Source organism: Eleutherodactylus coqui, chromosome 3 (assembly GCF_035609145.1).
Source record: "Eleutherodactylus coqui strain aEleCoq1 chromosome 3, aEleCoq1.hap1, whole genome shotgun sequence".
Taxonomy (NCBI): domain Eukaryota; kingdom Metazoa; phylum Chordata; class Amphibia; order Anura; family Eleutherodactylidae; genus Eleutherodactylus; species Eleutherodactylus coqui.
The window spans coordinates 37,695,866-37,723,843 of record NC_089839.1 but is presented as its reverse complement, the minus strand read 5'-3'; the positions used below and the strand labels follow the sequence as shown (position 1 = coordinate 37,723,843).

Sequence of the window (27,978 nt, the reverse complement as noted above, 5' to 3'; positions counted from 1 at the left end):
CGACAGCAGAGAGGCTGGCATTATACAGGAAGAGAACTCTGACGGACGTCTTCCAACATCGGAGCTGTACAGCCTTAAATCATAATGTCTTCAGACGTCAGACATTGGATTGGAAAGGGTTAAGTCTGTTTAACTTTGAGGGTGATAGTGACAGCCAAGTGCAGTACTGGGCCAAGATCGGTCAGCCCCATAGAACACAGGAAGGGGTTAAGAAAAAAAAAAAAGTTCTTGAAATGGATGCCTATTGTTTCTGTAGTATTTGGCACTAGTAACATGTAGAAGCCCGCGAAGTGACGGTGCCCTTCTGTATCTCCTTGAGCCCTTCCCTGTCTCCTTGAGCGTATACTTGCTGACCTAGAGTTCCAAATGACAGTAGTCCTGACTGCCAGCCAAATTCTGTTTTAGTGAATAGGAAGGGGTGGAGGGTCCTCGAGCCCGGACTACCATCTCCTCTCAGTGCTTCCATACTCGCGGTCCTGAAACATCTTGTAGACTGTAACCAGAAGACGGGATAAACGGGATTTGTTGATAATAATGAATTAATAAATACATTTTAGATTCCCCAATGATTTATCAGTTTTTAGTTAACCTTTTGAAGGAGGTTTAGTACTAAAGGACACGACTATTTTTATTCTTTGCTTTTTTTTTATATCTCCACTTTTCAAAAGCTATCTGCCATTTTTTTTTTTTTTTTTTTTAAGGTGTGATCGCACGTGATAAATTTGCTGCAGATTTTCCACAGTGGAAAAGTCTGCGTTGAAACTCACATCAAAATCCCTATCAAATCTTGTAGATTGGCACAAAAATCTGCAGCAGAAAGTATGATACAGATTTTGAGGTGGATCCACACCAAATTATGGCCATGTATGAATGCTGTCTTAGGGCTCTTTCAGACAAGCGTGTTTATGTGCGTCCAATTGTGCGCACATAACCATGCGTCTATTAGAACCATTGCAAATGCGCATACCTGCGAAACACGTGTGCACCGCATAGGTCCATGCTGCACGTCAATATTTCCCCCGCGGGGAGTCCCCTTGTCACAGCGTGGTCACAGTATTCGGGGACAAGGGAGTAAAGAATCCCCTGTCACAGCTGTGGCAGAGGATCGTGATGTGCTCCCATTACTTTTAATGAATGGCCGAGTGCTGCCTGTGATTGGCTGAGTGCTGTGACCAATCACAGGCAGCACTCAGCTGTCATTAAGTGAGGGGCTGAGCGCTCAACCAATCAAATACAGCCCTTTCAGCAGGCGGGGATTTTTAATCCCCGCCTGCTGAAAGAACTTCACTACACTGCCAGCAGATCAAGCGACTAGACGCGCCTGAGGCCCGACAGTCAGGGGTGATTTTTTTTAGGGAAGGGCTTATATTTAAAGCCCTTCCCCGAAAATCGCTGCAAGGGTTAATAGCAGTCCATTGCTTTCAGTGGGGCCGCCGGGAACAGTGGCTGCCCGATTGACGGCAATGGGCACGGTTCTGCATTCACCCATGTTTCGATACATCTGCAGACGCACAGATTTGTGCGCACATACGTGTGCGCAAATGCACGCTCGTCTTAACAAGGTCTTAGGCGTTCACCATATGGAATAAATTACACTAATTGTTTTTAGTGGTTTGGTACAATTCTGATGATAGTAAAATTACACATATATAATTTTATATGAATTTATTTATTTTAGGTTTTTCTACTTTTGAACAATTTACACAATGCTTTATCTTTAACATTGTTGTTGTTAGCCGTTTAGTTGTTCACAACCCTCGGCAACCCTGAAGTTCACAAACTTTAAAAAAAAAATTTAACTTTCATTTCTTTTTTTTTACTTTTATCCTATGTCCCTGTAGGGGAATTGAACATGGGTTCATAGAATCACTCAAATAGTACACTGCATTACTTCTGTATTGTAGTTTATTATCTGTTCTTTCACTTTGACAGCTACAGCAGACACGTAGGTCACGGTTAAGCCTCTATTTGTAATGGCAACTCATTGGACTTCCATGATTACATCATGGATGACAGAGGGAGCTCCCTCCCTCTGTTAAGCCATTAGATATCTCAGTCAGCATTGTCCATGGCATCTAGAGAGTTGAGCAGTTCTTCTTGCAGAGCGCCACATGTGTACTTCACCTGCAAGTAATGGTGCGGGCAAAATAAAATATCTAACAATACACGAGAGGTTTTCTGTAATGGGTAAGGAAAAAAACACCAGCTGATCGCTGCCCCCAAGTGGCCAAATAATTGTGAACATAAGGTTTAAATCAAAAAATTTTAATCTGTAACATGCTTAAAAACCCCCACAATGTAATTCTTTATTTAATAGGAAGAAATTTCACAATCTTCCAATATACTTTCTGCTTAATTTTCCAAACCTCCTCTTGATTCCAATCAGTAGGAAGCTTCATTGTTTCCAGTGGATTTAACTCTGTCATGGTCATGTGACGGATACTCAGGCGCCTGGCTTGTACAATACAGTTATTGGAGCCTACTTTATTTCTTGGTGGAGTCAGCTTCTTGATTTTTGCTTCTTTGTCTTCATTTATAGGTCAAACCCATTTTACGAACCAAAAGAGAGTGCAGAGACGGTCCGAAGCTGGCCTATTAAAGAGTCTGAGCAGGAGAAGAAGACGAAAAGGAAGGCTCCAGCTCCTCCAGCACCCACACCAAAGAGAGAGGAAGCTCCACGCAGCCCCCTACCTGTCCCTCCAGGCAGGGAGTTCACCTCTTCCCCTAAGGTACAGTACTAGCATGTGTTTCTGGGTTCTTCTCACTGGTCTGACCAATACCCTGGAAACTGCTCTTCTTATAATCATCCGCTAGTTTGAAGAGCACATCTCATAAAAAAAAAAAAAATTACATTTTTTTTATAAAACTAGTTGACAACCTACATGGGCACCATTACGACTCTCACAGGGGTTGTCGTACAGCATGTAATGAGATGGAAGATGAACTGCGATACTGCATGAGTAGGCAAAGTTTGTAGTTCCAAGCCTGGAAAGATGGGCTAAGGGTGCGTTCACACCCGGAGCATGTGAACGAGATTTTTGCAGAATCTCGTCCACTTTGTTGGCTAATGCTGGGATTAAGAGCCGCGGGTGGAATTGTCGTGCAGACTTTCCGCACGGAAATTCCACAGCAATTCCGCTCCGTGTGAACCCAGCCTTAGGTTTGCTAAATCTGCTTTCGCTAACTTAAAGGGGTTGTCCCGCGCCGAAACGGGTTTTGTTTTTTTTCAACACCCCCCCCCCCCCCCCCGGTCGGCGCGAGACAACCCCGATGCAGGGAGGTAAAGAAAGCTTACCGGAGCGCTTACCTTAATCCCCGCGCTCCGGTGACTTCAATACTTACCGCTGAAGATGGCCGCCGGGATCCTCTGTCTCCGTGGACCGCAGCTCTTCTGTGCGGTCCATTGCCGATTCCAGCCTCCTGATTGGCTGGAATCGGCACGTGACAGGGCGGAGCTACACGGAGCCTGCATTCTGCACGAGCGGCTCCATAGAAGACAGGAGAAGACCCGGACTGCGCAAGCGCGGCTAATTTGGCCATCGGAGGGCGAAAATTAGTCGGCACCATGGAGACGAGGACGCCAGCAACGGAGCAGGTAAGTATAAAACTTTTTATAACTTCTGTATGGCTCATAATTAATGCACAATGTATATTACAAAGTGCATTAATATGGCCATACAGAAGTGTATAGACCCACTTGCTGCCGTGGGACAACCCCTTTAAGCTTAGCTTTTCCATAACTACACAGGTTCGCACTATCAATACACATCACTCTTCCTCCCGCACCGCTCCACTCCCCCTGCGGGGGGCGGAGCGGTGCAGGAGGAAGAGTGAGAGAGATCTCTCTCTCTCTTCCCCCCGCTCCACTCCTCCCTCCGCTCACCCCCCCAGCCCACCCAAGCCTGCTCGGATCACTAAGCAGTTACTCGAGAAGAGCGATGCTCGCTCGAGTAACTGTCTTACCGAGTAGGCTCACTCATCTCTAGACATGACTGAAGTCCAAATGAACCCGGTTGTAGTTAGTTGGCTCCATCAAGCGCCATTCATTGCTGCCATAGGACCATCTGGCATTCCGTTGAGTCTTGTACATGTCATACTGCCAGTATTAACGTGGTTTGGGACGCAGATTATGGCTGAATAAAGAGCTGTGCGCATAGGTACATTTTATAGAATAAAGTAAAAACCTTCATTGTAGGTCTGCTTAAAGGGGCATTCCAATCTCGCCATTTCAGCTCATCTTTTCTGGTCACCGTCGTCTCACTTCCGCGCTTCTTTGACTACCAGAGCTGATGTAATAGCACTGTGTCCTAAATGTGTGCACTCTGGTGCTGTTATAAATGTAAAGTAGAACAGCATTGCTAGTGGCTGTGATGCAGAGTGTTAAGGCAGCAGAAATGCAGTCCTAAGCTCTCGCTCGTGACCTGAAGGTTGTGAGCTGAATCCCCGCATGGTTCAAGTAACCGGCACAAGGTTAACTCAGCCTTCCCTCCTTTTTATTCCCTCATCAATGTCCCATTCTCAGCCCCTCACCTGTCTATATTCCCTACGGTCTTAGGGTGCGTTCACACAAGCATGTTTTTGTGAGTACTTAGGTGCATACATACGTCCGCACCTAGGTACGAGCAAAAACACGCGTGAACTCAGCTGCGTACTTGTTGTCAATGGAGCCGCGGCTGCTGCCGGCGGCTCCATTGAAAACAATGCTGTGCCGGTCCTCTGCATTCTTTTTCAGGGAAGGGCTTTACATATAAGCCCTTCCCTGAAAAAGAAACCTTTTAGTGCAAAAAAAAAATTTACCTCTCCGCCGCGGCCGTGACCCCCGCGGTCATGAAGAACATATCTGAAGAACGTATGCATGCACAAAAACACGCTCGTGTGAACGCACTCTTACTGCTTCACTTATTATTGTCCAGTAATCCTACGGTTTGTAGCTGCTGATGCCAGGAGTTCAGAACAGTGACACTATAGCCACCTGACTTCTGCTGCTAGTACAGATTGGGAGGGCTTTGGGAGCTGCTTTGCTGTTTTCCGGAGGGATGAGGGTGGTTTCACATCTGTGTTGGACGGTTCTGCCACAGATTCGATTCAAAATTCCAGAAAAGAAAACACTGCTCGCCACGCATTTTCTTCCATCTAACAGCCAGGCAGCTGAGCGGAAATCAAACAGACCCCATTATAGTCAATGCGGTCTGTTCGGCTCCATCTAAAGATACATCCGTTCAGCCATAGGAATTCCTGGCCAATGGGGAAAATGCCGCGCTGGAATTGAGCTCCTGCAATCTAGCAGGTCTGGTCCTTTGGTGTTAGTGACAGCCGAGGACCCAGAGGAGAAGGAAGAAGCAGTTTTTAACTGCTCCTGCTTTCTATCTTGTAGGCTACATAGCACCTGTAATCGCCATATGTGCCCTGTACTTGAAGACTGTACAAATTATATATCAAAACCTCCGAAACAAAAGGAGGAACGCATTCCTGTTTTTAATTTTAACATAAATATATTAATTGTAAAAAATAAACTATAAATTGAAACCCTATTTTTTTTACCTTTTTGACCCCTAATAAAGCTAAAAAAAACTGGAAAAAATCTGCAAAAAAACTTTGTGTGTGTATGTATATATATATATATATATATATATATATATATATATATATATATATATATATATATATATATATATATATATATACACACACACACACACACAATATGATATACATATACATTGCCTTAATGATCTTTCTGGTCAAGAGGGCTGCTCCTAGGGTCCATGATATTTTTTAATTTCTGCCAGTTATATTTGTAATTTTGGCCTTTTTTTCCTGTATGGTATGGGAGAGTAGTGCACTATTCCATATATAGGCAGCCAGGCAGAGGAGTCTAGTCCATGGTATGTGTGTTTACAATAGAAGATGATGGGCAATAGATGCCACTATATGTGTCTGCAAATCCCCCTGACATACACCCCACACAGATACTCCACAATGTAGTGTGAGAATAGCCTGACACCCATAATAGGGCTGATGATCTGCACAATTGGAACAGTTTGGTTGGCAGTCAGTAACAAATCTGCACCAAATGTCTGGGCTTTGCAGGCGTGTTCCATGATGCCCGTAAACAGCGTGGCATTTCACATTATGGGATTAATAAACTTTGGCTTATATATAAAGGTTTATTACATAAATGTCTATTTACGCGATACATAAAGTGTCTTAAGCTTACCAGGACCAACATAATTAACATTATGCCTCAATGACATCACTTGGCATTTAGGGCATCTGTGATATACGTATAGAGTTTGGGGTTCTGTTATCAGGTCTTCGCTAATCGAAGTGTTCCCAATATGGATATATAATGCTATACTCTATAATCTTTTTACATTGACTAATGGAACGGTTTTATTTCAATTGCATCTCACATGTGCCGAGTTACTAGTCATTCTACAATCCATATATGCAGCCCAGTTTTTTTTTTTTTTTACTTTTCATGTCTTCCAATGACATATATGTCTTATATCATAGCCCAAAGGAGCCCCCTACTGGTGCAATATGACAACGGTATCTATAACTGATACTGAAGGACCTATAAACATGTATGCAGACCCCTCACAGGCATAAATTATTGGAGTTGATGTGGGTTCTGTAATTTAGTTTATTTAATGGTACAAGTATTGAGCTCGGCTTGGTAACAACGTGCATGTTCCAAAGAGGCCCCCATGTTTGCACATGTTGTAAGACATATGTACAATTGTACATAGCTTATGCATTATTTTGCATCAAGAAAACTACTTAGCACCAGGCGAGGATCCTTGCAATGTTTAGTTGCATACAAATGCTGCTGGTTGCGGTCCCTTACAGCTTCAGTTTTGGAGGCTGCTTTAGAACAGAAGCTAATTCTAGATGCTCTGAATACGGGATAACTTGCTGATCAGAGGGGGTCCTGCTAAGACCCCCACCAATCTTGAGAATGGTGGTCCCGGATCCCCCATGTTTCTCACGGCTAGCTTACTGCACCATCCCGCTGCTGCTACACTCCCTTTCAACAGAAATGTGGCGATAGTCGAGCAGCAAGTGCTGTTGCTTCCACACCTGTGTAGCGGCCAGCACCTTAAACTGCAGGTGCAGCTCCCATTAATTTTAATGAAACCTATGCCTGCAATTACAAGCACCGATCACTACACGGGGGGTTGTGGCAGTGGCTTTTACTCTGTACCCCGGTGCGTTGCGGCACAGACAGCGGGCACCTGATCAGTTCAAAGGATGGGATCCTAGCCGATCAACAATTAATGACCTATCCTGAGTATGTCGTTTCCTGGAAAACCCCTTTAAAGAAAAGCATAAAAAAGAGAGACTGAAATTTGCCAAAAGTTACATATACAAACCAGAATCTGTCTAGGAAATTGTTCCAGGGCTAGATGAAACCAAACTAGAGCTCTAGCTCTGTGCAGTAATAATCCCATATGTTAGACCCATGTAAGACAATTCAAAGGACTCCAGCGTATAACTTTCTATGTTGCGGAAATAAATCTTCACTCAGATTGCCGATCTGCTAATTACCCCCGAAACATTTGGCAGTGTTTACAAACAAGCCGAAACATGGCACATTATGGGCTAAAGTTTCCCAACTATGCTCAGCTGTTCTACTTACTGTAATTGTCTGAGTAGGATATAAAATGGGCTGATAATGCCAAGTCAAAAGCACTGAAAAAGCTGTTTATCAGCAAATAGTAGGTTGGCCCTGAGCATGTATAGTTTGGTGTCTTTAGGGCCACAGACCCTAAAATTACGCAACTACCTCAGCAGGAGAATCGACATAGACGCTCAAGTTGAGAAAATGAGCTCTAGTTGATTTTATCCAAACTGAGATTAGGTATAATTTCCTTTTTCTCCCCTACATACAGAGAGTGATAGACATGGATAGTGACTAGCCTTCAATAATTAAATTACATTATCTGGGACCTTAAATAGCTCACACAAACAATGTCCCTCAGATGAAAGACCAGCAACCATTTAAAATAACCCAATCACATCTGGAATTACTGGGGTCAGTTCTGAAGAAATCATCAGGCTACAAAAAGGTGGAATATCTGAAGAACCAAACTTGTCAAGAAAGGCTTACAGAATGTATTTTGTATAGCCTGGAGGAGAAGAGGAGCATGATGGAAACCTTTATATATGTTACAGGAGGGAAGAAGAGAAAGGGGGGACATGATGGAAACCTTTATATGTGTTACAGGAGGAGAGAAGGGAGGGGGGACATGATGGAAACCTTTATATGTGTTACAGGAGGGGAAAAAGGAGAGGGGGACATGATGGAAACCTTTATATATGTTACAGGAGGGAAGAAGAGAAAGGGGGGACATGATGGAAACTTTTATATGTGTTACAGGAGGGGAGAAGGGAGCGGGGGACATGATGATGGAAACCTTTATATGTGTTACAGGAGGAGAGAAGGGAGAGGGAGGACATGATGGAAACCTTTATATATGTTACAGGAGGAGTGGAGGGACATGATGGAAACCTTATATATATTTACATATTACAGGAGGAGGGAAGGGACATGATGGAAACCTTTATACATGTTACAGGAGGAGTGGAGGGACATGATGGAAACCTTTATTTATTTATTTTTATATATATATATATATATATATATATATATTACAGGAGGAGAGAAGGGAGGGAAGGGACATGATGGAAACCTTTATACATGTTACAGGAGGAGTGGAGGGACATGATGGAGACCTTTATATATGTTTACAGAAGCAGCAAAAGGAGAGTCGGAAATGATGGAAACCTTTATATATGTTACAGGAGGAGAAAAGGGAGAGGGGGGCATGATGGAAACCTTTATATATGTTACAGGAGGAGAAAAGGTAGAGGGGGGCATGATGGAAACCTTTATATATGTTACAGGAGGAGAGAAGGGAGGGAAGGGACATGATGGAAACCTTTATACATGTTACAGGAGGAGAGAAGGGAGAGGGTAACATGATGGAAACCTTTATATATGTTACAGGAGGAGAGAAGGGAGAAGGGGAACATGATGGAAACATTTATATATGTTACAGGAGGAGAGAAGGGAGGAGGATGACATGATGGAGGCATTTATATATGTTACAGGAGGAGAAAAGGGAGAGGGGGGCATGATGGAAACCTTTATATATAGCAAGAAGGAAATAAGGGAGACGAAGAAATGATGGAAACAGGAGGAGAGAAGGGACATAATAGAAACCTTTATATATGTCACAGGAGGAGAGGAGGGACAAGATAGAAACCTTTATATATGTTACAGGAGGAGAAAAGGGAGAGGAGGGACACGATAGATACCTTCATATATGTTACAGAAGCAGCCAAACTGGAGGTAAAAAGGGAGAGGCGACATGATTGAAACCTTTTATATATGTCACTGGATGAAAGAACAGAGATGGTGGACATGATGGAAACCTTTATATATATATATATTACAAGAGGAGAGAAGGGAGAGGGGGGACATGATGGAGGCATTTATATATGTTACAGGAGGAGAGAAGGCAGAGGGGGACATGATGGAAACCTATATATTCGTTCAAGGTATAAGGTTCAGAAAGGAAGTATTTTTATTAGGAAACTAAATACTACAACAAGGGGGAAAATCTGAGATTAGTTGTGGGAAAAAATCAGAAGCAACGCCCGGAAACCTTATTTTACTAAAAATGCAGACATGGGTAAAAAATCAGCAATAAATTCAAGCCAACTGGGATAGCATAGATCAGGGGTCCCCAACTCCAGTCCTCAGGGACCACCAACAGGTCATGTTTTCAGGATCTCCTATAGTAAGAACACCTGTGGCAATGTCTGAGGCGCCGACAATAATTACATCACCTGTGCAACACTGAGGAAATCCTGAAAACATGACCTGTTGGGGTCCCTGAGGACCTGAGTTTGGGAACACAGGCATAGATGTATCCTAAGTCCTGTGTCACATAAATGTATTTTTGTGCAGCGTTTTGCGCGCGAAAAACAGTCAATTGAACCCATTGACTTTAAATGCGCCTTCAACCTTCTGACAAAAGCCTAAGAGAGACATTAAAGGAAATATAAGGGCTATATGGACCATTTGGTCTTTTTCTGCTGTCCGTTTTTCATGTTCAAAAATGTATATCTAGACTGTTGGAAACCTCAGACGGCCCGTGTTCGGGTAGAGCGTGTATCGTATGTCAGAGAATAACTAATGCAGAAGGTTTTTTTTTTCCTGCCTCTCGCCTGAAGGATGGGTTTAACCTGTGTTCCCAAATATCCTTGAGTGTAGGTATGAGCAATACCTCAGCTCCTATCCCTTTATAAGTACAGGACATGTTAATATCCTACCATCTCCACCTTGAGAATCTTTTTTATGTTTTCATCAAATGATTTAATCCCCCTAATTTCATCTTTCAAGTTTTGCATTTTGGTGCAGTAATTACGAGTAGCATGGAATAATTGTAAAGTCATAACAAAAGATTAAAACTAAGGAGCGTGTACTTAGCACTCCTACCCAGACAATTACAGTAAGTAGAACAGCTGAGCGTGGTTGGGAAACTTTAGCCCATAATGTGCCATGTTTTGGCTTGTTTGTAAACACTGCCAAATGTTTCGGGGGTAATTAGCAGATCGGCGGTCTGTCCTCGGCCCCAGAGTGAAGATTTATTACCGTAACATAGAGAGTTGTACGCTGGAGTCCTTTGAATTGTCTTACATGGGTCTAACATATGGGATTATTACCGCACAGAGCTAAAAAAGAATGTAAAATCAGAGAAGTAGAGAAATGCCTGCGGGGGGGGATCAGTCTATGAGTCAAGTAAAACGTACATAGAAGCCTATCAGGTATGCATGTGTTTGCACCACTTAAGGGGCGATCTATATTCATGCCTGTCATGTTCTAACATAAGTTATAGCTTTATAAGTGCACCTTGCAATCAGACATCTCGGGCTGTTTACATAGCTGTTTGTCCCGATTCCAGTAATTCAATAATCAACGTAGAGTTATGGTCTCTTTCCTGCTAAGAACACACTGCAATTATATGTAAAAATCACAGCACAGGGCTGGAAATATCTCATTTTCTGTCTAACACGCCGGATGTGAAGATCACTAATACTGGTTCACTCATCACCCACCACTGTCTCATCCCGGCACTCACTTCCTCTCGCCTCCATTCTAGCAGCTGTTGCCAAGAATTGGAGGTATTATACATTTAAACACAGTCTGATTTTTGTACAACGTGATAAAGATGGAATTTTCTATGAATTATTTGATATGGGACCTTAAATAAACCTCTTGATGTTCTTGGAACGTTCCTCAAAGCCCAAAATAGGTTGCCTTATTCGCAGGGATTAATAAAGAAGTCTTGTTATTTGTATAGCGCCAACTTATTCCGTAGCACTTTCAAGTAATTTATTTATTATCCACCAGCAAACTGGGTACTCATTTTACCGACCTCGGAAGGATGGAAGGCTGAGTCAACCATGAGCCAACTAACTGAACCATGCGGGGATTGAACTTGCACGTTTATGTACATGTTGCCCATTTCTTTTGCAAGGACCTTAAAGCTGTCTTGTGATAATGTCTGTTAGGTGCCAGGATCAGTGGATGGAGATCCGTTGTGCCGCACACTGGATTGACATAGGGTCAAATTCTGTGGTGGCATCTGAGGAACCCTGGTCCTTCACCCTTTAAATCCCACCAGTCAGGATGTTCGCTTTGTTGCAGGGTCTACAGGTCATTAGTGCAGAAGTTGTCCCAGTAATGTGGCAGCGGATGTTACGATAGACCAAGGTGCCGTACCTGAGTGAGTGAACAAAGGCGTAGTCGGGTTAAATTAGATCGGGGTGAAGCAGCGTAACTTCAGGAAATGGAACTAGCTGGTGGTCAGGGCACGCAAAACGGGTTCAGAAGAGTACAACAGGCCAAAGGTTGGGGCTGGTAGTGGATGGAATCGCGGTCAGTATAATGAGTTGAGGTCAGAAATGGAGAATACTACAAAGACAGAAACCGCTAAAGTCAGGAACTAGAAAATCCGAATACAGTAGATGGGGAAGGGTTCCTGATATAACCAAGAGTAGCACGTGATTGTCAGGACAAGATTTTCCATGGTGCACACACCACACCTTTAAAAAGCGTGGGCATGTGCCCTTCGGGCCATTGACAGAGGGCAGACAAGTGCTGGAGCAGGTTGTCTTGAGGAGGGAGGAACAGAATGCATACAGTAACATTAGAACAGTCCTTGTTCAACTCTCAGGCGAGCCTAATTAGTGCTGAATCCCGCAAATGTTGGAAATGTAGGTTTGATAGGAGCTTTACAGAAGAGGTTTCCAGCTTTCTGTAGTTAACCAGGGTGCAGAAGAAAAAAAAGTTATTTTTTATGATTGATTTTGCGTTTTGTTTACAAACAAATTCTTTAACGTAGTAAATTCATTTGTAAGCTATCGCTTCAAAAACAACATCAGAACGGAGTGTGCAAAATTCCTCAATCTCTGTCCCCAGGGATCTGGCGGTAACCGTCATTGACTTTAGCTTCATTGGCTGTTGAGATAACACTTTGATACTAAAAAGTGAAGTATCTTTGCATTGATCCTCTAAGTGAATTCCTTCATAATTAAACAGACCCTGCAAAGCTCCACATGGGTTTTTATTTTTCATCAAGTATGCAGATCATCATGCAACGGCTCAGAGCCTGCACCCACCTTATGGTGTTCCAATTTTGTTTCTGCCAGTCGCTTTATCTAGGGAAATGTTACATACGGCCGCCTAATGCTGGGATCCTGCTCAGTAAACAAAGTACTTGTGAGATAGCCCCAGCACATTTAGCAGCATGTTCTACAGGAACAGTTGTCATTTTTAGTTCAGCCGAGCTCCTACTATCACTTCTCCATTTGTGGAATTCACAATGACCTTTGCATACATAAAGTCAAATAGGATTAAGTCTGGAATTTCGAACAATGGGACAATGGCAACAGATGTAGCCGACATTGAACGTGGAAGGATTCTTGATTCACGTTTGGAAAGAAGGTCCTGCCAGCGGTAAGTCTTCCAAATACAGGTGAAAATGCTTTACAGAATATAGCTATGGCATACTTAAAAGAAAAACTGCAGAAGAAAGACTTATCTGGTCCTTCCCCTTAAATATGGATAGCACATCATTTACAGCTGGGAGCTTAGAATTGAAGTACTGGTACCAACTGAGGTTGAATAATGGGGGTTGAAGCATAAAAAAGTTGTTATTTGAAAGGAAACTGTTTTTTGTTGGGTTTTTTTGCAAGTACATGCCACAGATCCTTGATTTACATCTTGAGAATTTGGAGGCCAAGTCAAGATCTTGAACTTTTTGCTACATCCCTCAAACCATTCCTGAATAATTTTTGCAGTGTATGTAGGGTGTCTTATCACGCTTAAAGGGAACCTGTCACCTCGAAACAACGTCATAAACTGAGTTATGGTACTATTTGTGGACGTGATGAAGAGGAGGAGGGGGGGTTATAATCACTCACTCCCTGATTCCTGTGCTGCCGCTGGTGAAAATTGCAAGTGGTCTGAAAGTTTGACTCTTTTGGAACCAGCTGTGCCCATGCCCTCCTATAGACTTCTATGGAAGTATGTGTGCACAATGGTCTGAAAAGCGTCAGATTTTCAGACTGAGTGCAACCTTCACCGCCAGGGAGCAGGTGAAAATTGAAAAAAAAACATTCTTCTGCCCATCACATCCCTGAAGAGCACCATAACTTACAGTAGTTTATGGTGCTGTTCCAAAGTTACAGGTTCCCTTTAAAAAAGGCTACTGCCATTATGGAGTACTGTTGCCTCGACGGTTGCGATGCTGTTTAGGTAGGTGTTGCACGTCATGTTAATGTCAGGACCCAAGGATTCCCAGCCAAACATTGCCCAGCATCACACTGCATTTCCCTGCCTATCTTCTTTCCTTAGTGCATCCTGGTGCCATGCCTTTCCCAGATAAGTGATGCACATGCACCTAGGTGGTCACATGATGTAAAAGAAAATGGGCTTCATCAGACCACCCAGCTTTCTTCCATTGCTCCATGGTGCGGCACTGATACGTGTCCATTGTAAACACTTTTTTCGGTGGACAGTGGTCAGCAGAGTCGTTCTGCGCAGCCTCATACACAACAAGTTGCAATGCACTCTGCAGATGGTTCATATGCCATCCTTGAACTGAAACTACTCTCACTTTTGAAAGTTGCAAGAGAAGTATTTTTTTTTTTGTGAATTTGAGCACAAAAATGGCCCTTTGGCCTCGTTCACATGTGTGTCACATGTGTGTCACGGCATCGCCGCAAAAGATATCGCATCGCTGGTTTGTGCAATATCGCTGCAGTTTCTTACTGTGATACCATGATTTTGTAGTACTACATGCAAGTACTTTTTTTTTTGGAAGGGCGGGGGGGGGGGGGTAGCATGGGGGGGGGTTGAAAATTAAGCCCTAGCTGCAGAAAAAAAGAGTATACATCACTTTAGAAGCGGCATTCTACGCTGCTGCTGCATTTTCTTCCTGGTCCCGGACACTGTTTTTCTTCTTCTCTTCTCGCCGAGGACTAAACTCCCTGCCTCCTGGATGCACTGGCTGTGATTGCCCGACACTTAGCCAATCAGATCCAGTGCTTAATGAATGGCTGTCATTGGTTCATCGAGCACTGGCTATGATTGGCTAAGCGTCAGCCAATCAGAGGCAGCACTTCCAGGAGGCAGGGATTTTTCAGAAGAGATGATGAGGAACTGTGACAGGGACCGGGAAGAAGATGCAGCGGAGCCAAACAGCACTTCTAAGGTAATGTATACTTTTTTTAATTTTTTTTCTTCAGTTAGGGCTTAGGTTATGGCTTTGACAGTAGGATTTCTTACTGTCAAAGTTGCATTGCACCGCATGAAATACGCATTTTCATGCGATGCAACAGAGAGGAAGGCTCCATAGGGAAATATGGGTTAAAAACCTTACAAGTCACGGGCATATTGTGGAACCCACGAGGTTTTTGCGTCGGGATGTCACATACTCCAAAACATGTGTGAATGAACCCATTGGGAAGCATGGGCTGATTGAAAACGTGATTTGCCGCATTGTAGAAACGTGACAAAATTGCCCATGTGAACCAGGCCTAACCAAAATTGGGGGGGGGGGGGGGGGAGTTTATGTCGAAATACTAAGCACTGAGTCCTATAAATTTCCCTTTATGTCTTCTGATATTTTTCTAACACAGCCAGTATAATTTTTTCATCAGTTTGTGCTAGTAGTTCCTTGGGATCGGACCAGGTGGCATAGTCTTCATTCCTCACGTACATCAATGAACTTTGGGTGCCCATGACTCCGTTATAGAAGGTCCTTCTTTGGAGCATTTTTGGTAGGTACTAGTCACCGCATACAAAGAATGCCCCACAAGACCTTCCAGTATGGCAATGCTCTTCCCCATTCGTCTAGACATCACAATTGGGCCCTTGTCCAAGTTGCGCATTATCTTACAAGTGCCCATTTCTCCTGCTTCCAACACATCAACATCAAGAACTGAATGTTCATGTGCTGTGGAATATATCCCACCCCTTCGCAGGACCCATTGTTATGAGATAATTACTAAGTGTATATATATGTATGATCACCGGTTGCCTTGCTACAAGGACCCCAGGTGATCAGAGGTAATCTGTGGGGAGTTTATGCAGCAAGTGCTCAATTCTCATGGGGCACCATCACATAAGTTTTTCTGGTTGAGCAATGCATTGACATATGGAGTCCTCCAGTGGAAATAAGAGGCAGACACTCCTTTTGTAGTTGCTCCGGGTATTTGACAGACATCCCAAGTGATTGCCTAAACATGGCCAATTACAAGATGTTTCCAAGAACATGGACAGTGCATACTTAAAAAGATGTGTAATAACACCTGAGCTATTTTTTTCATGTGACATAATATAATTTTAATATATGTTAATGTATGTCTTCATAAGCCTCACCTTTCAGGTGCTAACACCTTTAGGATCAATCTTGTATTCATTTGTATCAGGTACCAAGGTCACCTTAACCTATCTACAGTATATCTTCTTTGCGTCTGACACCTGTTGGCAAAGCACCAAGTTGCTACTACTTCTTCTTAAGACTTTGAGGTGCCACTCCTCCTAGTAGTATTACTTTCGGTGCTTACAAAATCGCAACTGCTGCCATCACCTGGTGTGAAAAGGTGAAAGGTATAAGATAAGAACAAGTGATAGGTGATCGTAATCGAGACATGTTTTCGATGAAATTTATGACCTCGTGAGTCACAGGAGGAGGAATTTATCTTTGCAAAAGGGTTATTTTCCTTGAAAGTGACCATATGGGTAGAGGCCAATGAAATGGCTAGAACGAGGGGTGATACTGCTCAAAACAACACTGTTTCCAGATGACAATTTCAAAACATATTAATTAATTGTACATTGATAATGGCTACACTTAGCCTCCATTATCGATTGAGCAGTTAATTAACAGTGAATTCTTAAACAATCTGTTAAAAACCATATGGACTTGTAGTTCATGAGACACTGCACACGAAGAGACCGCCCCTGGGACACTGCACGTGAAGGGACCGCCCCTGGGACACTGCACGTGAAGGGACCGCCCCTGGGACACTGCCCGCGAAGGGGCCGCCCCCGGGACACTGCCCGCGAAGGGGCCGCCCCCGGGGCACTGCCCGCGAAGGGGCCGCCCCCGGGGCACTGCCCGCGAAGGGGCCGCCCCCGGGGCCCTGCCCGCGAAGGGGCCGCCCCCGGGACCCTGCCCGCGAAGGGACCGCCCCCGGGACATTTGCAGTGCACAGCATATTAAAACTTCTATTTCTGGCTAATACAACTACTATGAGCATCAACACAGGTCTGCTCTAACTTCTTTCCCTGTCACTTACTGTACCTCTTGCTGTCAGCACTGCTGAACAGACTTCCTTAATGTGTATGAGCAGATTGCCTGCAGATCTCACCAAATCTGTCATTGGTCTGACGATGTGTATGGCCAGTTTTAGTTTTCTGTACATTATATTACTGTTGCCTCCCAGTGTCAGTAGCACAATACCAAATCACCAAAACAAGCACTTGTCTAGACATTGAGACGGCAAGGAATGCTGTAAGATTTCAGCTCTGAAGCCTGAAGAAATGTGAAGGCAGCTAGCATTATTTGGAGTTGAGAATGCTTTGTACTTCTCGTGGAACATAAATGTTGATCAGGAAGGGTTTTTTTTTTGTTTTTCTTCTGCTTATCTACATTTGACACTTTCAGGCTGATAAATTCACATGACTGCTTGAAGCTGACACCGCCTCAACAAGTTCCAACCTGGAGAGCAATTACAACCGAAACCTTGGCAAAACTGCAGATTCTTACACTTCATAGAAGAAAATTCTATAAAGTACCTGTCTAGGCCCTGGATATCTTTTCCACCTTTTGCAAAATGGTAATATCCCCTTGCTGTGCCCCCCCCCCTCCATATGCCTCCTAGCTGTACCTGTTGACATTGACAGATTAAGGTGTATTACTCTATTAAGTATGGTTATATGATTTTCATAAAGACCTGCTTAGAAGTCTATATTATAGATTGAAGAAAAAAACAACACCTCCAGAATCCAATAGTTGATAAATTCTTAGTGCCAGAGAGGTATGTATAAAATAGTGGCCCCAGCTATGGGGCCACTTTTGCTAAGCCTTTTTAGACACCCATAAATATTATGCCCATGAAACTTAGATTCCCTATGGGTTTGTTGAATTGGATCCTAGGGTGATTTGAATTAGGTTCAGTAGAACTTTGAGAGACCTGGTCCACCTGGCATTGGTCTAACCCTTGGTTTTCACCGGCCGAGTTCTTGGCACAATGTAATCAGTGCCAATTGATTGGTGCTAGTTTCATTTTGTTTTATGTAGGCTGAGAATCTGCTTATGGCGCCGAACACCTCCCCATAGGCCAGCTGTCCAACCCCTTGTTCTTACGGGGATATGTACCACTTTTCAGCAAGCATTTTTCTATGCTTGCGTAAATAAGCCAATCAGCCGATGAACGATTGTTTCCTTGTTATTGGTTCCTTTATGTTCCAACTGGTGGACGAATTACCATTCCGTGGAGTACTCTGGCCCATCGCCCTTTGTAGTTAGACCATAAGAAACAAAGTAATGATAGCATCTAGACTTACTAAAGATTCACTACAATAAAGTACATTTTAGGGTGACCATACACTTTGAATGTAGAACAGCCAAAGTTGTCAATTTTGGTGGGAGCAGCCAATTATCGACTGTGTATGGCGGCCTAGTGACTTGACCCTGATGACGGATGTCAGGATGAAAAAGATTAGGCAGTTTGATTTCAGAGTTGTCTTGCAGCAACCTACTCCCCGCTCTCCTTTTAGTACACGCTTCTGAGCCAAGGGTGATTGGGTTTAACCCCTTCCCGCTCCATGACGTACCGGTACGTCATGAAGCGGCGGGGTATGTATGAAGAGAGGTTGCGTGGCAACCTCTCTTCATACAGTGCGGGCGTCAGCTGTTTATAACAGCTGACACCCGCGGGCAATAGCCGCTATCGGCCTTTTGGCCGATCGCAGCTATTAACCATTTAAATGCTACTGTCAATTCTGACAGCGGCATTTAAATCCCCCGAACAGGAGCCGTGCAGGTGTCATGGCAGCCAGGGGCCTAATGAAAGGCCCCAGGGCTGCCTTACCAAACGGCCTATCAAGCCATCCCCTATCAAGCCTAATCCAGGGAGAAGAAGACTTCGGTCGGAGCCATGGAGACGGGGACGCGAACACCGGAGGGGGTAAGTATATAACTTCTGTATGGCTCATATTTAATGCACGATGTGTATTACAAAGTGCATTAATATGGCTATACAGAAGTGCTTAACTTGACCCTTTAAGGGGTTTCTAAGGGTCTTGGGCGAAATAGCGGTGGGCAGAACAGTCATCTAAAATGTATGGGCAGCCTTAATATACTTTTCTGCAATCCCATGATCAGGACTGTTTGACAATCCAGCATGTACAGAATACCCATGCAAACATACCAAAGTCAGCTGTTTGCCGGGGTGATCCGGAATTAAAAAATTTTACTGTACAATTGAACAGAATTAAGGTTGATATTTAGTTCTAAAAACAGTAGATTTGTTTTGTCTAGTTTGGGTGCTTTTTCACACTATCTTTTGGTATTGGGGATGCCAGTCTTGGGTATAGATCAGTCTCACTGCTTGACAATGTAGGTGGCATTAAAGCTGTACCGCATGTGCCGAACACAGAGTTTGGAAAACAGTTCTGCATTGTTTTTACCTTTCTCCTAACTGGTGGTGCGTTTGTACCCGTTATTTCCGTGCATCTCACAGTCTGCGTTGTAGAATGGCCGTTGTACAATATTATTTTCGGAGCCGTTTAAAACTATTTTGAGCCCTTTGACAGCGTAAATATTGTAAGTGTAAATCCTTGTGAAAATAGCATAATTGATGCTTAAACCGTAAGGCTGTAATGATCTTATTAGGTATTCATGTTCCCTTCCATGCTGATCTATTCCCAGACCTGTCCATGCCAGAAGGTGGGCGCTGCCTGTGCTCCCTCCTCCCCTCTGTAATGTTAGCGAGTACCAATACAAAATACTGCTTGTGTTTAACTGTAGTTTAATGTAGCCAGCTACAATTATATCTAATGTTTAACCCCTTAACGCTCATAGGTATGTCCTGGGGGTTTGAGGTTTGTATTGAGTGCGATCGGGAGCCGATCCTGCTCGATACAATGCAGGTGCCGGCTGTCTTTGACAACAGACACCCACCTGCAGCAGCTGTGATCAGCGCTCACGCTGATCGTGTCGGTTAATCCATTAAATGCCCCAATCAATTCTGACAGCAGCATTTAAATGCCCCGATCAAATATAGTAGCTAGAGATGAGCGAACGTACTCGGATAAGCACTACTCGTCCGAGTAATGTGCCTTATCCGAGTACCGCTGTACTCGTGCTGAAAGATTCGGGGCGCTCCGCTGCTGACAGGTGAGTCGCAGCGGGGAGCGGGGCAGAGCGGGCGGGAGAGAAGGAGAGAAAGATCTCCCCTCCGTTCCTCCCCGCTCTCCCCTGCAGCTCCCCGCTCCGCAGCGCGTCCCGAATCTTTCAGCACGAGTACAGCGGTACTCGGATAAGGCACATTACTCGGACGAGTAGTGCCTATCCGAGTACGTTCGCTCATCTCTAATAGTAACCATACAAAGTTCAAAAAGGATAGTACATCTGTATGACTCTAGTATATCTACACCATCAGTACCTGTTGTTTGCATCTTTTTAGGATTTATAAATGTATTTTATGATGCATATATCTAAAAATATTATTTTTCTTGGAACTCCTACATACTGTCCATGCATACATGTTTAAATGGGTGCGGCAGCAAACAGGACACCATGTTATTACTCTATATGACCAATGTATATAATGTAAACATTATGTTAAAGCGATCCAGTAATAATAAATGTATAACCCAAAATATGGTGCAATATATCCACCCTGTATATCGCATAACAAACCATCTTGGGCCAAAACCTAATGACATCATTCAAAAATAAATTGCAATATTGCAGCAAACTTTTCCTTCTAGTAGATCTATGCAGACTCTATATGCAATGTGACAAGAGAAGGCATTAACCCCAATGTATGTTTCGATTGTTATCCCTCCGCATGCGGAAAATCGCAACTAATTTGCTGCAGAATTTGGAGGCGGATGCCCGCTTTGGATTCTGCAATGCAAATACGCCGGTGTGCATTGGGCCTTATTAACCCTTTCCAATCCACTGTCTGACGTGTAAAGACATTCTGATTGAAGGCTGTACAGCTTCCAATGTCGGAAGACGTCCGACAGGGTATTCTTACTGTATATGACTGGCCGCTCTGTTGTCGGGGGCCTCTCCAGCATGTCCAATACCGCAGTACTGGCTCTAGCCAGCAGGTGGCGCCATTGTATAATGGCAGTAAGAGAAAAACCCCTAGGAAACCCTGAATCCAAAATTGGATTGCAAAGGGTTAAAAATGTATTTGTACATTTTGAAAATATGAAGTAATGTCCAAACATTCCTTATTTGCGTAAATTACCCAGAGAAGTATGCATGGCATTATAAGTCTCCTCACTCGCCTTTCAGGTGTCTTCTCACACCCCTTCTGGGTGCTCTCCTTGGGGAGAGATGATGGCATCCCCCGACCCACTCACCCCCTAGGTGTCTCCACACACTTTTTGGGTGCTCTCCCTGACCCACTTTCTTATCTTTATATCATTGGTTATTTTCCTTATTCTATCTTTGAGTTATTCACGTCATTAAGCCAGCCTTTCCTTGATTCTTGGAAAGCTCGTAGCTTATTATTTCACACTGCTAAGGCTTTTTCATAAGAGCAGCGCTCACTGATTAATTCTATGACTTGTTGCATGTGCTCAAAGCATTTTTAAACTCGTTGGCATTGACGTCTTTTAGCACTTTTTATTTCGCCTTAATATCCTCAAAATGTTTTCCTTTAAGGCCTCTCATAACCCAAAGAAATTTTTTAGAAAAGTCACATGGAGCGAGATTGGGTGAATACATGCCTTTTTTTCAACAAGAGCACTGTACGTTGTCATGATGGAAGAACCAGTCACCTGTTTGATGTCCAGAACGTGGTTGATCACTAATTGACATTTCACCTCGTTTCAAACTGGATCTATTGTTTTTTTTTTCCCCAAAAGGAAACAAAATTTCACATCCGTACGTTGTTTGTATGATTCAAAAGTCACAAGATATACAAAAAAAACCCTTACCCTTACTGAGTGTGCTCGCTCATCTCTACTCCAGACCTATTTTGATGCTCCAGTGACATTCACCTAGCTTGTGCATGTAACACCCCGCCAACCAGAAGAAGACTTCCGTTTCTTTTTGGTACCCCTCGTACATATATGATTCTTCGGATCTGTCTTCTTTGAAGCCTAATGAAGAATCCTAAGTAGATTTGAAAGCTTGCTGTAGCATCATTCTTTTTGTCCGCCATGAAAAAGTATCCGATCTACAAGACTACTTTGTTTTAACTCTTTTTGAAAATCTATGATCACTATTTCGACCATCAAAAGTGCATGTGTGCAGTATTAACGTCTGAAGCAATGATCACAATTAGTGGAATTGTATGTCTTAAGACATTGTAAAATCTTGGCTACTCGCTCTTTGGCATTGTGGGTGCTTTTACTCCCATTTCACTTTTTTTTTCTGTTGGACTTCAGTGTCGATTGGCAAGAACATGAGCAATACACATTTCTGATCTTCTTTATCCTCCTGTGGCGTAGAGTGCTAAGACAGCAGAAATGCAGTCCTGAGCTCTTGCTCACGACCTGAAGGTTGCGGGTTCAATCCCCGCTTGGTTTAGGTAGCCGGCCCAAGATTGACTCAGCCTTCCATCCTTCCGAGGTCGGTAGGATTAGCTTAGTGGGGGTAATGAATAATTTACTCGAAAGCAGCTGCAGAATAAGTTGCCGCTACAAAAAAAAAACAGGATTTATTTATTTATTTTCTTCTAAGAGACAAAAATGAAAGCGCTCATACATGTAAGTGCATAATCACTAATCCGTACAGTGCAATGTGTCACGTAGTGCATTTCTCAAAACTATCCGGATGCAATTGGCAACATTTATAATAACTAGTGCAGATAGAAAGTTGGTGACATTGGTTAAAAAAAAGCTATAGTCTGAGTAATTGTCCATTTTCTGTCCCTATTGGGCGACATCACTGTTCTATGGAGAGATGATAGGACATACATTATTGGTGTATGGGAACTTTCTTCTATGCCTCTGATTTTCTATGTAGATATACTTAGGTGTTTATTTTATTAGCTTTTTTTGTTATCCGCATGTTGGTAAAAAAAAAAACTTTTTTTTCTACGTAGACTAATAGAAAAAAACCAAAACAAACAATTTAACATTTTGTTGCATAAATACAAGTCATTCCATATGGGAGTGAAAAATGTCTTGTTGCTGCTTTTACACTTTTCTACAAGCAGTTTGCAAAAGCCCAAACCAGTTTTTCGTGAATAAGACACATAGTTGACACCTTAATCCTTCTGCTCCCTTGAGGATCTCTCGTCTTTTCACAGACAGGATATGCCTTTAAATTAAAGGTATTCTTAATGTGTAGGGTTAATTTCCAAACTGCTGAAAGGTTCTTGCTAGGCGGCCAATATTTTAACCGCGCGCCGGCGAAACATGGAAGACCTTGCTGTCAGAAACTGCATTTCATACCTATCAGGACTTGTTCAATGCTTTGATATAGAGATGTGTGGGAGGGCTTTTCTTTTTGTTTGTTTGTTTGTTTTTTCCTTATTTTAGCGCTAATGCTAAATTTGACAGAAAAAAAATGAGATAACTGCCATGTAATATATAAAAATAGCAAGAAAACAATTTTGCACAAAAACAAATGCTAGCTTTACTTCGTAGATCCTTAATCAGGAATCAGATTTCAGTCAGTCTTTTAAGAATGGCGTAGAGGGATCTTGTTCGCACAAGGCAGATGTGTTGTGGTTTCTACATACTTTTTTCATTCCATATTTCTATGGGTTTTTGTTTTTACTCACTCTGAAAGAGAAAAGACACTGAAGCGTTAGTCCGTGTTTAGACATCTGGGCAGCTGCTGCAGGTGAGGACTTCTCTAGGGCAGTATTCACACGCAGCCATATTAATCCTTTGCAATCCAATTTTGGATTCAGGGTTTCCTAGGGGGCTTTCTCTTTCTGCCATTTTACAATGGCGCCATCTGCTGGCTAGAGCCAGTACTGCAGTATGTGACATGCTGCAGAGGCCCCCAACAACAAAGCGGGCCAGTAATATACAGTAAGAATACCCTGCCGAACGCCTTCCGACATTAGAGCTGTACAGGGTTCAATCAGAATGTTGGAAGACGTCAGACAGTGGATTGGAAAGGGTTAAAGTGAACCAGTTACCAGAATACAGTGTCCTGTTTAGGGCCAGCATTAGAGAGAAGTGAACGTACTCGTTTAGGGCTACTTCGCAATCGAGCATCGCTTTTTTTCGAGTAACTGCCTACTCGGGCGAAAAGATTCGGGGAGCGCCGGTGGTGAGAGGGGGGTTGCAGGGGTGAGAGGGGGGTTGCAGGGGTGAGAGGGGGGTTGCAGAGGGGAGTGGGGGGGGGAGAGAGAGAGCTCCCCCCTGTTCCCCACTGCTACCCCCCACTCCACCACGCCGCCCCCCGAATCTTTTCACCCGAGTAGGCAGTTACTCGAAAAAAGCGATGCTCGATTGCAAAATAGCCCTAAACGAGTACGTTCGCTCATCTCTAGCCAGCATATTAGGCTTAATACGCAATGGCATGTACGGATGGGGAATCCCGCACGGAAACCGCCCACAGCCGACGACCATGTCTACCTGTCCCTATCTTTTTTCTTCTGTACTGTGGATGTGCATCGCATTGAATGGCTGTGAATAAAAAACGCTCATCCCTTCTCCTCCGGGTTCTCAGCTGTTATTCACAGCTGAGAACCAAGCCTGCTCCTGCTTGATTGCAGAAGCCGGGGCTTTAATCCCGTGCCGTATTTTTGCTATCGGGCGGGATTAAAGCCCGGGACCAAGCGCCGTAGATTTGCGGTGCTTGGTCCTTAAAGGGTTAAAAAAAAACTCAGACCCAATACTGAGCTAAAATACGCTCAAATAACAAACAATTTCTAGATATTCCGGCACATTCTGATGTTATTCCGCCTCCATTGTATAATGAAACATCTGCAGTACGACACCTGAATGTCGCCGTAGACTCTTCTTCTAGTGGGATCTACTCCGGGTTTTGCCTAATGAGACACAAATTGTTCTCCTATGATTCTGCTAAATGTATCGCATGTGAACCACATTGCCGTGTATTCTCGGAGCGCGGCGTCTCCTGACAGTGCAACCTGCTGATAGTCTTCTATCTCTTCATTTTGTCATTTACATGAGAATTGTAAATAAACTATTCGCCAGGTCGGTGGTTACGTTGAGAGAACTCATTAGCCTGCGTGTCATTTCAGTGAATTATTGCCTTCCTGCTATGTGTGCCTCTTGTTGTCTTCCCACAAGCGATGGATACATAAATCACGCAGCGGTGTAGAATGTGACAGTTTGTGTCTGTGCAGCAGTGACTCTCTTCTACCAAATGGGGGCGTTATTTGCCTTTATAAGAAAAGTTGTTGTTTGTTTTTTTTTTTACCTCGATCCTGTATGTTAATTGTGTCTGACCTCATTTGATTTTTAACCTGAGCGGTTATGAATGTCGTTCTGTAATGATATGGAAAAATGTTAACACTTCACTACATTATACGCCGATAGATAAAAAAAGAAATAGCGCCACGACCAAAATAGATTATTTCTACCTGAGCTGTGGGCAAGTTGATTAAAGAGGTTTGCTGAAAATACACACATTACAATTTTTAATCTTTTTTTATTTTTTTCATAATAATAATAATAAACTTTATTTGTATAGCGCCAACATATTCCGCAGCGCTTACATAGACAGGAAATACAGAAAGACAAAAGTACAAACATTACAGAACCACGGTTACAAAGTAATCAATTGATGGAAACAATAGGGGTGCGGGTCCTGCTCCAACGAGCTTACATACTACAAGTAATGGGGTGATACAGAAGGTAAAGGGGCTGGAGATGTGCACAGTATGGCGAGGTGGAGAGTGAGGGGTGATATACACATAGACAATGGTCAGACATTTAGCCGTGTGACGGCAGAAACAGTATGACTGCAGCAGCGGTTTATGATGGCTAGCAGGGATTGCAGTCAGTAGGTCAGGGAGCATGTTATCAGGCGGAGTACAGAGGGGTTTGTTTAGGGAATGCGGTATGCCTCCCTGAAGAGGTGCGTTTTTAGAGCACGCCTGAAGTTCTGCGAGTCCTGGATTGCTCGGGTAGCCTTTGGTAGTGCGTTCCAGAGGACCGGTGCTGCTCTGGAGAAGTCTTGGAGGCGGGAATGAGAAGTTCGAATTAAAGGGGCGCTCAATCTGGTTTCGTTAGCAGAGCGGAGAGCCCGGGCTGGTTGATGGATTGAGATGAGGGAGGCGATATAGGGGGGCGCTGCACTGTGGAGGGCTTTGTGGATGAAGGTGGTGAGTTTAAATTGAATTCTGTATTTAACGGGCAGCCAGTGCAGTGACTGGCACAGGGCAGAGGCGTCCGAGTAGCGGCTGGACAGGAAGATGAGCCTGGCTGCCGCATTCAGGATGGATTGGAGAGGGTAGAGTCTGGTGCAGGGGAGGCCGATCAGCAACGAGTTGCAATAATCAAGCCGGGAGTGGATGAGGGCAACAGTAAGCGTTTTTAGCGTGTCCACAGTGAGAAAAGAGCGGATTCTTGCGATGTTCTTGAGGTGCAGCTGACATGTTCGGGCCAGAGATTGGATGTAGGGGGTAAAAGAGAGATCAGAATCAAATATGACTCCAAGGCAGCGGGCATGTTGTCTAGGAGTTATGGTGGCGCCACACACTGAGATGGAGATGTCAGGAGGAGGTCGGTTAGTGGAGGGTGGAAATACCAGCAGGTCAGTTTTAGAGAGGTTTAGTTTTAGGTAGAGAGAGGACATGGTGTTAGAGACAGCGGACAGACAGTTAGTGATGTTTTGGAGTAAAGGTGCAGAGATGTCACGGGAAGAGGTGTATAGCTGGGTGTCGTCAGCATACAGGTGGTATTGGAGGCCAAATCTCCTGATGGTTTGTCCAATAGGGGCTGTGTAGATGGAGAAAAGAAGGGGGCCGAGGACAGAGCCCTGGGGGACCCCAACAGCAAGGGGAAGAGGAGGGGAGGTAGAGCCAGCAAAGGAGACACTGAAAGAGCGGTCAGATAGGTAGGAAGAGAACCAGGAGAGGGCAGTGTCCTTTAGGCCGATGGAGCGAAGCATACTGAGGAGGAGTTTGTGGTCAACAGTGTCAAATGCTGCGGAGAGGTCGAGGAGGATCAATAGGGAGTAATCGCCCCTCGATTTGGCTGTCAGTAGGTCATTGGATACCCTTGTAAGGGCAGTTTCTGTCGAGTGTTAAGGTCGAAAGCCAGATTGTAGGGGGTCTAGGAGAGAGTGCTCTGATAGGTAGCTTACAAGGCGGGAGTAAACCAGCCGTTCCAGTAGTTTGGAGATGAAGGGGAGGTTTGAGATGGGTCGGTAGTTGGCAGCATCAGTAGCGTCCAGAGTCGGCTTCTTTAGCAATGGGGATATGATGGCGTGTTTGGAAGAAGAGGGAAAGATGCCAGAGGTCAGAGAGAGGTTGAATATAGTGGTAAGGTGGGAGATGACCACTGGGGAGAAGGAACGGAGGAGGTGTGAGGGGAGGGGGTCGCTAGCGCAGGTGGTGGGGCGAGCAGAGAAGAGCAATTTGGAGACTTCTTCCTCTGTCGCTGGTCTGAGTACAGACAGTGAACAGGAGCTAGATGCAGTGCTGACAAGACTAGGGTCAGGGCTAGTCTGGGATTGGGAAGTTATTTCCTGACGGATGTCATCAATTTTCTTTTTGAAGTAAGCAGCCAGCTCTTCGGCACTGAGATCCGTCACCGGGGGCTGTGGTTTAGGGCTGAGAAGGGAGTGAAAAGTATCAAAGAGCCGTTTAGGGTTGTGGGATAGTGAGGAGACTAGAGAGGTGAAATAGACTTGTTTGGCATGGTGGAGGGCAAGGTTGTAGGTTCTGAGCATGAATTTGTAGTGGAGGAAGTCTGCGGACGTTTGCGATTTCCTCCACAGCCGTTCAGCACTTCTAGAGCACCGCCGGATGAAGCGCGTTTGAGGCGTGAGCCAGGGTTGCCGTGGTCTACATCGGATGGCTCGGGTCCTGGGGGGCGCCGCTTCATCCAGGGCATGTTTGAGAGCGGTGTTGTAGTGAGCGGCAGCCAGGTTGGGGCAGGTGAGGAGAGAGATGGGGGACAGAGAGGACTGTAGGGATTCAGCAAAGTTCTGGGTGTGAATGGCCTTAAAGGGGTTGTCCCGCGCCGAAACGGGTTGTTTTTTTTTT

At 44.1% G+C, this 27,978-nt stretch overlaps 1 protein-coding gene across 6 annotated transcripts in view; it reads left to right on the top strand.

Moving 5' to 3' along the window:
• Window positions 1-27,978, top strand: part of EHBP1 (EH domain binding protein 1) — a 365,541-nt gene that overhangs the window by 135,885 nt on the left and 201,678 nt on the right. For all 6 annotated transcript variants that reach the window (XM_066595508.1, XM_066595507.1, XM_066595505.1 and 3 more), the window contains one exon: window positions 2,540-2,729. In XM_066595508.1, coding sequence (XP_066451605.1) covers window positions 2,540-2,729 — 190 coding nt within the window. The remainder of the gene's footprint in view (window positions 1-2,539; window positions 2,730-27,978) is intronic.